Genomic DNA, 13,976 nt, shown 5'->3' with positions numbered 1-13,976 from the left:
TGGTTTTAAGTTTTAATGTCGCTCATTACTTTCAGTTATAAAAACTTGTTTTTTTTACTTAATTTCCGATCGTTTTTTGTTAATACAGCTTTTATTTGCATAAAAATTTTACTTTTCTTTTGCTAAATGGATGTCTTTACAAATTAACTTACGTAACTAACTTCTATATTCGTATATTTTTCTTCTGGCAAAAAATACAAAGTTGCAGATTTTTGCAGATATGAGCTTGAAACCTATGTAATAGGGTTTTCTGATACGCTGAATTCTGACGGTGTGATTTTCATTAAAATTCTTTCACTTGTAGGGGATGTTTCCCCCTCTTTAAAAAATCGAGTAAAATTTCTCAGGCCTGTAGCCTTTGATGAGTAATACTAAACTTAATCAAATTTATATATTTAGGATCATCATTCTAGACATTTTATTTTTACACATTTATTGAAATCAAAATTCGGTTTTAAAAGGTTCGATTACTGTTGAGCAATATAGATTTTTTCTTTTGTTTTTTTTTTTATTACGTAAATTTTATTAAGTATATGAATGGGTTCTCCCCATATTAAATAACACGCTCTTTGAGTTAAAAGTTAAAAACAATTTTGATTCACAAACCCCTGAATCACAAAGGCCGTTTAATTAGAATAGATAGCTCTTTTGAAAGCACTAAAAAAAACTGTAGCGTAAAGAGCGACGTTTAAAATGCTACAAAATTTTTATGTGGTAGTTTGTGGAAGGACTAAAGGTAAATTGATCCTCCCAGCATCTAGGCACTTTGTGAATATATAAAGAATATGAAGAGCATCAGATTTGAAAATAAGAGACAATATTACACGGATAATGGTCAATTATCATAGGTTCTGTCAAAAAGTTTGTTTAACAAGGTTGAAGCAATAACTGCTTCCAAGTAAAGAGCCAACAACCTATAGTAACAGAAAGCTTAAAACTTATTTAGATAAGAGCTGTCTAGACAGAAAAATATAGCATTTCAAGCTAATTAGTGACTCAACCCTCAGGTGACTATACTGAGTGGTAAGAATGTTGACTATTACTTTTCGTTTATGTTAGTGGCAAAAGCTTATCAAGAAAAAGAATTATGGGAATTGAAAACGAGCTTCAAAACCCTGCGGATTGGCACTGAATGGGAATGGGAAGAGAACCATTGTCATATAAAAACCGTCTCAGGAATATCTATTAAGTTCAAAACCCTATAGCTGGAGGTTTAAAATCTTCAGTCTTGAATTTATGATTCTTTTAGAAGATGAAAACTAAAATATGATGTTTGAAAAAAACTGCCAAATCACAGACAAAAGTATTCCCAAAAAAGTGTTACCACTGAAACAAGCAATTTTGTGACAAGCCTATAGCTGCAACATACGCCATTAGGATAGCCTGTAACTTGGGTAGGTTCCAGACTTTCTTTACAAATTGGGAAATTGACCTTGTTTCAAGATTTTTAAAACCATACTGGACGTTTGTATTCTGTCTCGAGTTATACCTCTCCCAGAAGCCTCAGTAGGCTTCAGTCTTTAATCAGCATTCGTGCAAGATACACCTACACCGGTGAAAAAAAAATTCTTTGATAATATATTAAAACCCAATACGGTTCAAAAAAATGGCTAAGAGAGTATGCCAGAAATGCATATTAGGAGTTACCATTAACTCTATTCAGTGCAGTAACTGTGAATTTTACTTCCATGAACATTGCTCCCGTATTGAACATTCTAAGTGGTCAAAAAGTTGGATTTGCCTAGATTGTACTACAAAAGAAAATACTAAGGACAAGGTAGAAGCTTTTGATGACTATTTGCGTTGTTCCCCCAGACCCCGTCTACTTTTAAGACACCTCCAAATCACCCGTCGAGAAGGGACCTAGTCAACATTTTTAAGGAAGTGAGGTCATCACCCTAATCGTCTCTCAAATCAATTCCTTGCCAAACCAATTCCAAGCCCCAGGACAGTCCCCCTCAACCACGTCCGATGTGTCCTGCCAAACCAATTTCGATTCAAAAACAACTAATTTCAGTTGTCAAACTCCTGACCAAGCTACAATATTCAAGACCTAAATTTCCTGCCAGTCCGACTTGCTAAACAACGTTCCTACTGCACCTAAAACAAGACACCCCCTCCCTCCAATGCAGCAGTTATTATCATTGATGAGTGAACTTGAAAACGTTATTAAAGAAAAGTCCACCCTAACTTCTTCAAAAAGTGTTTCAGTTGGTAACCCCCAGTCTTTTCCAATCCTGGAAAAGAAGAAATCACCAAGTTCTGTTCAAAAAAATTTTCAAACAAGAATTATGGATGCTAATGTGGCTCCTTATAACATCATCAAAAATCAAAATTTAACTGAAGACAAGGTCAACGACAAAATTATTGATAAGAATGGAGTGATTTCCAGTTCAAATAAGATAAAAAGACAAGTTTGTGTGTTCAAAGGATGAAACTGTCTTGGTTTTAATCCCCTTTCAGGCACGAGCTTTCAAGGTCAAGTTTGCAAGAAGGTTTGCAAGAAGCAAGTTTGCAAGAAGGTTTGCAAGGGGTTTGTAAGAAGGAAAAGTTGTGTAAATACCTTCATTTGTGCAAGAATTATTATTTGAAGGATGAATGTAGTGTCCCTGGGTGCAAACCCTTGCATTCCCGAGTTTGTGACAATATGGGTACTTGAAGTATGGGTACAAGTCTTTTAAAAAGCTCTTAAACAATTCCAAAAATTTTTTTAACCAAGAATCAGCACTCCTTCAATTCCTTGTCTCATCAGTTTGGACGTGTCAAAAAGAGATTTGCATCAAACCTTCCCACCTTTCCCACCATTACATTAAAGGTCAGTGAGATACCGCAAGCAGTTTAGCTCAACGAAAACAAATCCTCCCCCTTCCAACAGTGCCAAGAAGTGCCAAGAAAACTCTGTCAAAAAACGAGAGTCACCGAGCCAATTAAGTAACACACCAGTGTCCATTGAAGCACCAACTCAGTCCGTGAAATTTAAGAACCCCACCGTATTCTATCCCCACAAAGAAGACCCTACTTCCATCCATTCGTTCCCAGGTACTTCGGGTTATAGAAGCATCGAATTACGTGACTCTAGCGTAAACCAGTGTTTTATTTCTAACTTATGTCCCTCCAAACCTTCCTCCTCAACTGCTAAAAATAGTGCCTCAAAATCATCCCCTTACCCTTAACATCCTTCTCATAATCTTCAACCCCAAATAATTCTAACCCAAATCGAAAAAAAGAATCCCAATACCCAAATCGTTTTAAATGTCCAACTTTCCTACTTACCAATGCTGAGAGCCTGAATTTTGACAAGATTACCTAACTCAAGAGTATTTCTAGAATTCATAAAATTAATGTTATAACTGTGACAGAGGTTCAGTCCCAGAGCTCAGATTTCCAAAAAATCAGCAATTATACTCAGTTTATAAAATTTCGCCCTCCCGATCACCCTCTTGGAAAAAAAGAGGGTGGTATATTATTTTTTGCCCGAGATAACCTCCAACCTAAACTCATCCCCACCCCCAACATATCAGATTGCGATGAAATCCTATGGCTGAGCCTTCGACCAAAAGCACTTCCCCGCCCTTTCAATTTAATTGTAACCGCCGTCTTTTATCACTCCCCTGACCAAAGTATTGACCAGAAACGCAAATTTATACAACAATTCCTGATAAGTGCTGACTTTGTGTAATCAAAGTATCCGAACGCTGGTATTTTCTTACTTGGCGATGCGAATGACCTGAGGATGGACTCTATCTGTACCTCTCTTAATATTAAACAACTGGTTTAAATATCTACAACAAAAGGTAACACCTCTCTGGATGTTATTTGTTCAAACTTGAGTAAGTATTACAGCCCCCCGCAAGCACTGCCACCATTAGGAGGCAGATTCTACAGCCATTGAACATTCCTTTACTACCTCCAGTTGGGTTTGCCGTCCCCTCAGTGACACAGGCCTTTTTTCTTTTGGTTCATGGCTGACCAGTGAAAGTTGGTCAGGCCTTTATAATTCTAATAACCTTGATGATAAAAATTTTGATTTTTAACAAAAAATTAATTGATTCCTACTCATTATGTTTCCCAGAAAAAAAATTCAGAAAATGCTCCAGTGATAAAATTTACATAAATAATCACATATAAATGATAAGCCGCACAAAAATAAACTTATTTAACAGGGGTAATTTAGCTGAAGAAAATAAATTAAGAAAGGAATTAAAATGTAAAATTAAAAAAGCTACCCGAGCCTACTATAAAAATAAAAACTTGAGTAAAGAACAACTAAACTTTAATATAAATGAACCTCCAAAGACCACAGCTAATGACCTCAATAAGTTTCTGGCTTCAATTGTCCAGAGTCTCCCACCACTATCTTAGGTATTTCCAGATGTTCCTCATCCTTTTTCATTTCCCCATATTTCCCCACTTGATGTCGTAAAAAAAAATTTAAAAACTAAAACGATCAAGTATTTGCCCCTTAAAGATTCCTGTTCCTCTTATTAAAGCTTTCAGTGATTACCTTTCAAAGCCCCTATCCACCCTGTTTAATGAAATTACCGAATCTGGACAGTTCCCTATATAGGAAACAAGGCTTTATTACACAAATCAAAAAGAAAAATGGAAAGCCTGGCTTTGATGGCATTCGTCCTATTACCCTCACCTCAATTTTTCCAAAATTGGCTTGGCTTAACCTGATTTCTATTGATCTTAAAAAACTTTCATTTTGATTAACCACAATTTACTCATAGATAAACTTAGGAAGTGGAGAGATGATTATTTTTAAATTATGATATTGTGATGTGCCTTAGAACGCTGTTTTGTACTGCCTTATTCAGTTTTTAAGAAAACTTTTTGTTATTATTAAAAAAAGCTTATTATTGGCCTATCACGCATTGGGTAGGACATCACATAGATCTTCAAACACTAGGCCTATTGCCACAAACAAGACCCTAAGCAAACCCTGCAATAAGTTGAGGATCACAATTTAACATTTGCGAAACTCTGTTCTGTCGACCCCCTGGTAAAACCAGTCAATAACACTTTTTCGTAAAGAATTTATCAAATTTCACATTACACTCGGACAACTGTTATAACAATACCACAAAATACAGTATTGAAAACATTCAATAAGTTTGTCAAAGTTTAGATAGCCCTAAAATTAAGGAAAGGGTAGAGACAGCAGTAAATATCTACCAAATCATATTATTGACTTACGCATAAAGTGAATATACCACTTGATGCCTTTTTTTATGCTGATTAAAAATATAATAATCATTTCTATCTGAAATGAATTTTAGCCCCCCCTCCTATTTATGCCAATTCAGGGTACTTTCTTCAAACTTAGGGGGGGGGGGGGGTAAAGTTTAAAATTAACTCCCATTTACATCAGAAAAAAAATTTCATCAAAATCATCAGAAACATCAGAAACAAAATGTCAAACATTGTCCTTACAGAAATTTTAGGACCATGAAGATTAACTCATATACGCATGCTACAGAATATCGAAAACTAAGACATTTACCAAATCAAATTCTTGTTCAGCCAATCGGTAAAAAAGATGCCAATAAATTTTCTGTCCAAAATAAGCTAAATAAAGCCCTTATTTAATTTTGACATTTCTAATTCATTTCTTTTTTTAGACATATTCTTGCTAGACCTGGCATGCTATGCAATCCGCATTCTTGTTTGTCATATCTTTATGAGATGACGCTGCACCAAGAAGAACTTTAATTATATAAAATTCGCTGAAAATCAAAGGCTTGTATTTTTTAGGTCTATTTTAATTTAGCATACAACTCAACTTTTAAAATAGTTAGCCGTACACAGTTATTATAAAATTCATTCTAATGAATCTTACCTCATTTAGCTCATTTAGTTATTTCAATTTATCAATTAAAATAACTTTCCAAAAATAAGATTCAAAAATAAAATTAATGGAAATATAAAAATTAACACAAATAAAAATAAAAACCTATAATAATTCATACTAAAAACGACTAGATATTAGTAATAAAGAACAAATTAAACCCAAAACAAACAGAAAATGAATAAACAATCATATAAAACAAACATACGACATGTACAAATATAAATGAATAAATAATTCTTAAAACATACAAAAATAGAATTAAATAAGCATATCAAGCTTAAAACAAAAAAAAATCTTTTACTATTGAAGAATAAATGAAACTCAAAATAAAAAAAACTAAATAAACAATCATAGCAAACAAAGATACAACAGGTACTAATATAATTGAATAAATAAATCTTAAATCAAGAAATACTTAAATTGAATATATAAATAAACCTTAAAATAAACAAAATCCCTACAAACAAAAGTTGGGTTACTGCCCCCTTCCCTAACTGTAAAAGTCTAAAGCCTACTGCGTCATTGGTACTTAACTGAAAATAAACTATATTACAAATATTTTCTTTTGTACTTATTAGACAATTGTACTTATAGAAACAACAGTTTGGCTACTGCCCCCTTCCCTAACTGTAAAAGTCTAAAGCCAACTGCGTAATTGGTCCTTTACTGAAAACGAATTGTATTAAAACAAATTTCTTCTATCCTTATTAAAACATTAAAAATAAAATGAAAATTACGGTCCAATATGATCCTGTAAATTATCCACTTCTTTGGAAATAATGTTGCATTAAAAGCAATCAAAACTAAGGAGTTTCTAGAAGAGAATGATTAAACTACAGAGTTATCACATTAGCATATTCCTAAGGTATTTATGCCATAAAAAACAATTATTTTTTATTACATATAGCTAAAGCCATATTTAAAAATTATAAATGAGTTCTAATTGGTTCCAAAAAGCCAGAATACAGTCTAAAATTAAATTAAGTTTGTCATTTTATCCAGGAGTTTAATTAGGATACAAAATTTTAATAATCAAAACCATATGGGATTATCATTAACTAAATATACTTTTTTTTGCAAATGCAATCAGACCGATCAGATGCAATAAACACCTATCTTTCATGCCCTGTCAATATTTCAAAAAAAGTTTAAGATAAACCATCTCATTTTAGACATGCAAAAATAAAGAAGATCAGGAAATCTGAAGCATACCTTCGTCCCTGTCAATTTTTGGCTCCAGTTTAACATGATCAGCATCATGTTGACAATCTCCAGAGATGCCAGAAGAAATAGAAAAAAGTTTGGCCTCATCTTTAATTAATAGCATAGGATGTGTGCTTCCAAAAATATCTTTCTTATCATTTGAGAATATATCTTCAGCTTCTACAAAATAAGAGTAAAACTTAAATAAAATATTTACAATATAACAAGTAGGTTAGTCATAAGACTTTTAAAATGCTACAAAATTTTTATGTGGTAGTTCGTAGAAGGACTAAAGGTAATTGATCCTCCCAGCATCTTGGAACTTAGTAAATATATAAAGAATAAGAAGAGCATCAGATTAAAAAAGAAAGAGACAATATTACATGGATAATGGTAAATTATTATAGGTTCTGTCAAAAAGTTTGTTCACCAAGGTTGAAGCAATAACTGCTTCCAAGTAAAGAGCCAGCCACCTATTGCAAACTTATTTAGATAAAAAACTGTCTAGTCAGAAAAATATAGCATTTCAAGCTAATTAGTGACTCAACCTTCAGGTGACTATACTGAGTGGCAAGAATGTTGACTATTATTTTTGGTTTATATTAATGGCAAAATTTTATCAAGAAAATGAATTAATGGGAATTGAAAACGAGCTTGAAAAACCTGCGGATTGGCACTGAATAGGAATTTGAAGGGTACCATTGTAACAAAAACCGTATCAGGAACGGCTATTAGTTTTAAAACCCTGTAGCTGGAGGTTTGCAATATCCAGTCTTGAATTTATTATTCTTTTAGAAGATGAAAACAAAAATATGATGTTTGAAAAAAAACTGCCAAATCACATAAAAAGGTATTCCCAAAAAAGTGTTACCACTGAAACAAGCAATTTTGTGACAAGCCTATAGCTGCAACATACGCCAATAGGATAGCCTGTTACTTGAGTAGGTTCCAGACTTTCTCTACAAATTGGGAAATTGACCTTGATTTTAAAACCGTACTGGACGTTTGTATTCTGTTTCGGGTTATCCCTCTCCCTGAAGCATCAGTAGGCAACAATGAAACTAGTTTTGAAGAATCTGCCACATACAACAATAACTTAAATTCAAAGGTAATTCATTAACAATATGTGCCATTGATTTGAACTTTCTACATTACCATGTCTTAGGAATTTCGAAAAAAGCCTGAAACCCTGTTTCTTGTCCATTACAAAAAGTGCACTGCAATTTTGCAGGGGTTTTGAAATGGACAATAAAAACTAGCGATTCAACCTTATATTGCTCAAATTTTTTTTTCAAAACTGCTACTTTTTGCCAGTCTTGACTAGATCAAAAATACCATAGGATGTTAAAAAATCTGCTTGGTCATTGTACAAATTTTGGGAGCACAAATTATAAGGGTTTGTCAAATTTAGAAGCAGAACAACTTTTAAAGATTGAGCTATTTTTTAGATTTTTGAGAGCTGTAAAAAGAATTGACATCAACTAGAAATAAAACAACACAGATGAAAACATCCATGTCAAAACCTCTACAAGAGACCTCTAGCCCCCCTCCCTTTAAAAATAAAAAAATCATTTTTATCTTGTTGTTGATTGCTTCCTTTTGTGGCAATTTATAAGCTTTTGCTCAAAGTAAGTTAATTGTATTTAATTTAGAGCAGGACTCTTTTTTTTAAAGAGCTGAACTTTTTAATAGCTGAACTCATAAAGAAAGAAAAACGAGCAAAAATGGGGTTTTTAAAGGCCAAATAAGAATACTGAAAAAACACAACAAAGCGAATTTTTCGAGAGGACAAACGCCTCTCTTCTTCAAAATGAAACTAGATAATGTATCCAAGGAAAGTGCCGAGGAAAAAAAAAACAACAAAAAACAAACGCGGAAAGTCAATGTGAAAAGAACCAAAAAACCGAAGAAAAAACCAAAAACTTAAAAGATGAATAAAATTCAATAAAAGCCAAAAATTATAAGAATTAAAACCAAATATTTAACAACCATAAAAGCAAGTTATTCGCCAAAACCCGCAGTTTGCACAAAATCCGAAAAATTATGAACTGCCATAGAAGGATACTAGCGAACAACTGAGAAATAAAAGAAAAGAAAACAATTCATTCGCTGAAACACAAAACGAACCAGAAATTAAATAAGTTGGAGAACTATGTCATCTGATTTCGGATTATAATTGTTGCATTTCTTGCAGACACCATTTGAGACTTCAGGGGTTCTTCACGTGTTTGATTATATGACTGGGAAAGTGGTTCAAGGTTTATTTCAAGGATTACTAAAGTATCAGCTTCTCTTTCGAAAAAACGGAAATATGACTCGTTTATTCTTAAATCACCGGAATCTCTGTTTAAAGCTAGACCTAAATTTTGGTATTTATAAATTGCAACAGCTTCTCTGTAGTGCTGGACAATACCTTTGTCATGTGAAATAAAGCTAGCTTGATTAAACAAAATAGTATGGTCTGGGTTTTCAAAAATGTGCTCTGCAACGGCAGAGTCAAAATTTTCTGGTTTTTTCCACTTTTAAGTGTATTATTAATTGAACTAGAGTGTTGAGTTAATCTATCCGTGAGTAACTGATCAGTTCTTCCGTTATACCAAAGACCACACGAACAAGGAAATCTGTAGACACCGCAGTTTTCACCTATCGGGATAGGGTCTTTACCTTGATAAATTTGGGAACTCTATAGTAAGTGTAAATGTTATTTTTTCTTAGATTTTTTGAAATGTGGTCTGAAACCCCTTTAACTTATGGGAGACCAAGATAAACCGAATTTTCCCTTTGATTTGTGTTTTCTATGTAACTATCTGATAATCTTTTAATGCGTTTTGCAATTGCAGAATTTATTGAAGTAATTGGATAACCATTCACAAATAAAATATCTCTTAAGGTGGTTGAGCTCTAAATCCAAGAAGCGTGTTGAACAAACTTTCAATGCTCAAACAACTAGAGAAGTGACTACTCCTCTTTTCAAAGCAAGAGAATGATAATAGGAATAATTTAAGTAAAGGTCATTATGTCTAGGATTCCTATAGACACTAAACTTGAAGAAGGTATCATTTCAGTGAACCAGAACATCTAAGAAAGGAAGACGCCTCTCTACCTCTGATTCCTAAGTAAATTTAAGCTTTGGATCCAAGGATTTGAGCAAGCGAAGAAAAGAACCAGAGACTCGTCACATTGCTTCCACAAATAAAAAAATATCATCTTTAAAACGAACCCAAAATTCAGGTTTACGAAAACTTTGCAAAATAGCCCTTTCTTCAAGGTCTTCCAAGAAGATATCTGCCTGTATTGGAGAAAGGGGGGGGGCATCCATGTAAAGCCCATATTTCTGTTTATAAAAAATGTCTCTATAATGGAAGTAAAAAGAAGTTCTGTTACAAAGGGCTGTTAGTGAAAGAGGTGTCTGATTCAAAAGAGTGTATTTTTCTGATATAGATGGGTTAGAATTAAGTTTATGCTCCAAAATCAGTTCAGCCTTTTGAGGATCACAATTGGTATACATTGAATCTGCATCGAAACTGACAATTTTTGTATTTGGTTTAACCGAAACTTGCTTTACCTTGGAAACGAAATCAGCGGAATTTTTAATATAGAATTTTTGAGCCTGAATTAGTGGGCGAAATACAACTGATAAGAAGTTCCCTATTTTTGCTGTAGGAAAAGTAAAAAAAGAAACAATGGGTTAAAGTGGATTACCGGGCTAATAAACTTTAGGGAGACCATAAAAGAGAGGGGATGTGCACCCACGTGTGTAAAACCTTTTGTACAATTGATCTGTGATTTGACCTTTTCCTTTTAGATAATTAAAAAAGCTTTCCGAAAAATAAGTTTTTCAAGGAAAAGTAAAGGTAATTTTAAACTTAAGATTAACAGATACAAATACCTTTTAAAATTAAAACTCAAAACGACGAGAAATTACTAGTAAAGAATAAATGAAACCAAAAACGAACCGAAATTAAATAAACAATCATAGCAAAAACATACAACAAGTAATAATATAAATGAATAAATAGATCTTACAGCGAGTAATGCTTAGATTGGATATGAAAATCAAGCTTAAAACGAAAAAAAATATTTTCCTATTGAAGTATAAATGAAACGTAAAAACGAACAGAAATTAAATAAACAATCAATGCAAATAAACATACAATAGATATTAACGTAAATTAATAAATAAATCTTAAAACGAGTGAAACTTAAATTGAATATGCAAATCAAGCTTGAAACGAACAAAAGTCACCACAAACAAGAGTTTGGGTATGACCTTCTTCTCTCACTCTAAAAGTCTAAAACCTTCTTCGTCATTGGCGCTTTACTGAAAACCAATTTTATGACCAATATTTTCTTTTGTACTTAATATTGAAAATAAACATTAAAATTATAGCAGCATTTTGAACTGATAAGCTTTCTGCAATTAATATCATTATACATCAAATATTCAGTTTAATTTATTAGCTCTTTTTAAAGTTGTTAAAGACGAATATAGTTTCCCTACCAGGGTTGCCAAAACTTTTAGGGACAAAAGTGTCCAAATCAGCCAAAAAAGGCCACTTTTAATGTCCCTCTGGAAAATTAGCCAAAATATAGCGTTGCCACTATGAATTTTCAAAACCTGTGAAAAAAGTGCCGAAAAACCTGTGAAATTCCTCCTTCTTAGTTCTGCTACCTAGCGGTCTGTTACCTGCATGAGTTCTGCAGGAATTTCCAGCTTTGACATTAACGATACATATTAATTAAGTTTAGTGCTAGTTCACTTTGAAGAGATGGCAGAAAAAATCGTCATGAGAATGTCAACACAGCGAAATTTTATATCGATTATCAATACCACTACCTATCTTAGTCGAAAAGGAAAGAAGCAATCACAGATATTTATTTTCACTTCGGCATTTTCATAAGTTATGCAAAAAAGATGCGAGTCGTTGATCTTTGGTAGCTATTAAGGATCTTTGGGTGAGACAAGGTCCGAATGGCTGTAGCAACGAAATGTCTATTTTGACCTACATGGTTTTATAGTTAAACAAAAGACATCGATCACCTTAACCACTCAGTCAACTGGTTGGTCAAGTGGTTAAAATCGTTTAACAACTCTTCTATCTTGCCGTTTTCTGAACATTTAGAAGTAGCCCTGAGCGAAAATGAAGTTTTTGAGAACTAAAAGAATGAGAAGACAAGGCTGATTGAAATAAATTCGCTTGAGTTATGCTCGATAGAAACTGGCGACCAGCGTTTGACAAAAAATCACAGCTGAAAGTATAGAATATAAAACAGAAACATAAATTAAATTGAGCCGCAACACAGCTATAAATAAAATTGAATAAAATTGGCTATAAATAAAAATTGAGCCGCAACACAGCTTTTCTGCGAAACTCCTTTCTTTCTATGTCAGCAGTGTAATATTAGCCAAATGCACAGGGCTACACGCCACAGGGATTTACGCAGAACGCACCAGCAGAGAATGGCCATTCACTTCTTCTTTCCAGCCTTCTCAGCGGCCTTGGTGATTTTGCCCCAAGCAGTAGGCGGGTCCTTGAAGTTGACCGACTTGATGACAAACGTCAACCGTAAGATAGAAGAAAAAGATGGATTCGATAATTCTAGTATACCAAATTGGTTAAGACTTTAGGTCCTATTCCTATTCGGTTGATAAATGGTGTTCGCGCAGGGCGCAAAAACATCTAAGAAAAATCCCCAAGACGTTACCAAAGCTTAAAAGTAAAGTACAAACTAAAAGCAGTCGTATTTATAAAAAAAAGAAAATAAAGCCATTTGGTCCAAAATGTCCAAAGTGTCCTTTTTTTCAAAAAGCTGCCTTTTTTGACCCAATAGTGTCCCGGTGTCCCTCAGAGTGAAGAAGTGTCCAAAAGCCACTAAAAGTGTCCATTTGGCATCCCAGTTCCCTAAAAACAAGTGTTTGGATACTGCCTCCTTTCCTAACTGTAAATAAAAACCAAAAGCCTACTGCGTCATTGGCCCTTAACTGAAAATGGATTATATTACAAATATTTTCTTTTCCAGCTCTTACAGTAATGAAATAAAAATACAAATACAGTGAAATAAATTCTTGAACTGATGGATCTTTCAACAATTAATATCATTATAGATCAAATATTCAATTTGATGTTGTTTATACTTTCCAAGACTGTTCAAGACACATATAGTTTTCAGTAAAGAACCAATGACGCAGTAGGTTTTAGACTTTTACAGTGAGAGAAGGAGGTAATACCCAAACTCTTGTTTGTAGTGATTTTTGTTCGTCTCAAGCTTGATTTGCATATTCAGTTTAATTTTCACTCGTTTTAAGATTTATTAATTAATTTACATTAATATCTATTGTATGTTTGTTCGCATTGATTGTTTATTTAATTTCTGTTTGTTTTAAGTTTCATTTATACTTCATTAGGAAAATATTTTTTTTCCCTTTTAAGCCGGATATTCATATTCAATCTAAGCATTACTCGCTTTGAGATTTATTTATTCATTTGTATGATTACTTATTTTATGTTTTTGCTAGGATTGTCTATCTAATTTCTGTTCGTTTTTGGTCTCATTTATTCTATAAAAGTAATTTCTGATCGTCTTCAGTTTTAATCTTGACATGCAATTGTATCTAATGCGCTTAAGTTTAAAATGGTTTATACTCTTATTTGAAAAAATTATTTTTCAGAATGTTTTTTTTAATTGATTTTTGTTAGTTTTTGATTTCAAAAAATTTAAAGTTTTAAAAAATTCCTTATTTCAAAATCAAACTTTAAAAAAAAATCAAATACTCATCAAAGTATTAAAACTGATATCAAACTAACAATATCAAAGTAAAAAATGGGTTTGTGTCAACCTCGGAGTATTTATTATCTGATGTTTGAACTATTTTTAACAAAATTGCTATCTCAAAATTGTTATCGGATGGGTTTGGGGA

The 13,976-nt window shown here is 32.9% G+C and overlaps 1 protein-coding gene and 1 long non-coding RNA gene across 4 annotated transcripts in view; one reads left to right on the top strand and one right to left on the bottom strand.

Annotated features, from left to right (window-relative positions):
- LOC148945766 (uncharacterized) overlaps positions 1 to 13,976 on the top strand; it is a 41,962-nt gene that overhangs the window by 14,929 nt on the left and 13,057 nt on the right. The gene's annotated exons all lie outside the window — the stretch shown is intronic.
- The window catches only part of LOC148945767 (uncharacterized), a 29,210-nt gene that overhangs the window by 5,203 nt on the left and 10,031 nt on the right, over positions 1 to 13,976 (bottom strand). For all 3 annotated transcript variants that reach the window (XM_089097808.1, XM_089097809.1, XM_089097807.1), the window contains one exon: positions 7,067 to 7,237. In XM_089097808.1, the coding sequence (XP_088953934.1) occupies positions 7,067 to 7,237 (171 nt within the window). The remainder of the gene's footprint in view (positions 1 to 7,066; positions 7,238 to 13,976) is intronic.

Source organism: Artemia sp. Qi Xiang Cuo, chromosome 12 (genome assembly GCF_049724085.1).
Source record: "Artemia sp. Qi Xiang Cuo chromosome 12, ASM4972408v1, whole genome shotgun sequence".
Lineage (NCBI taxonomy): Eukaryota > Metazoa > Arthropoda > Branchiopoda > Anostraca > Artemiidae > Artemia > Artemia sp. Qi Xiang Cuo.
Note: the sequence above shows the minus strand (reverse complement) of the source record. Positions and strands in the feature narration are given on the sequence as shown.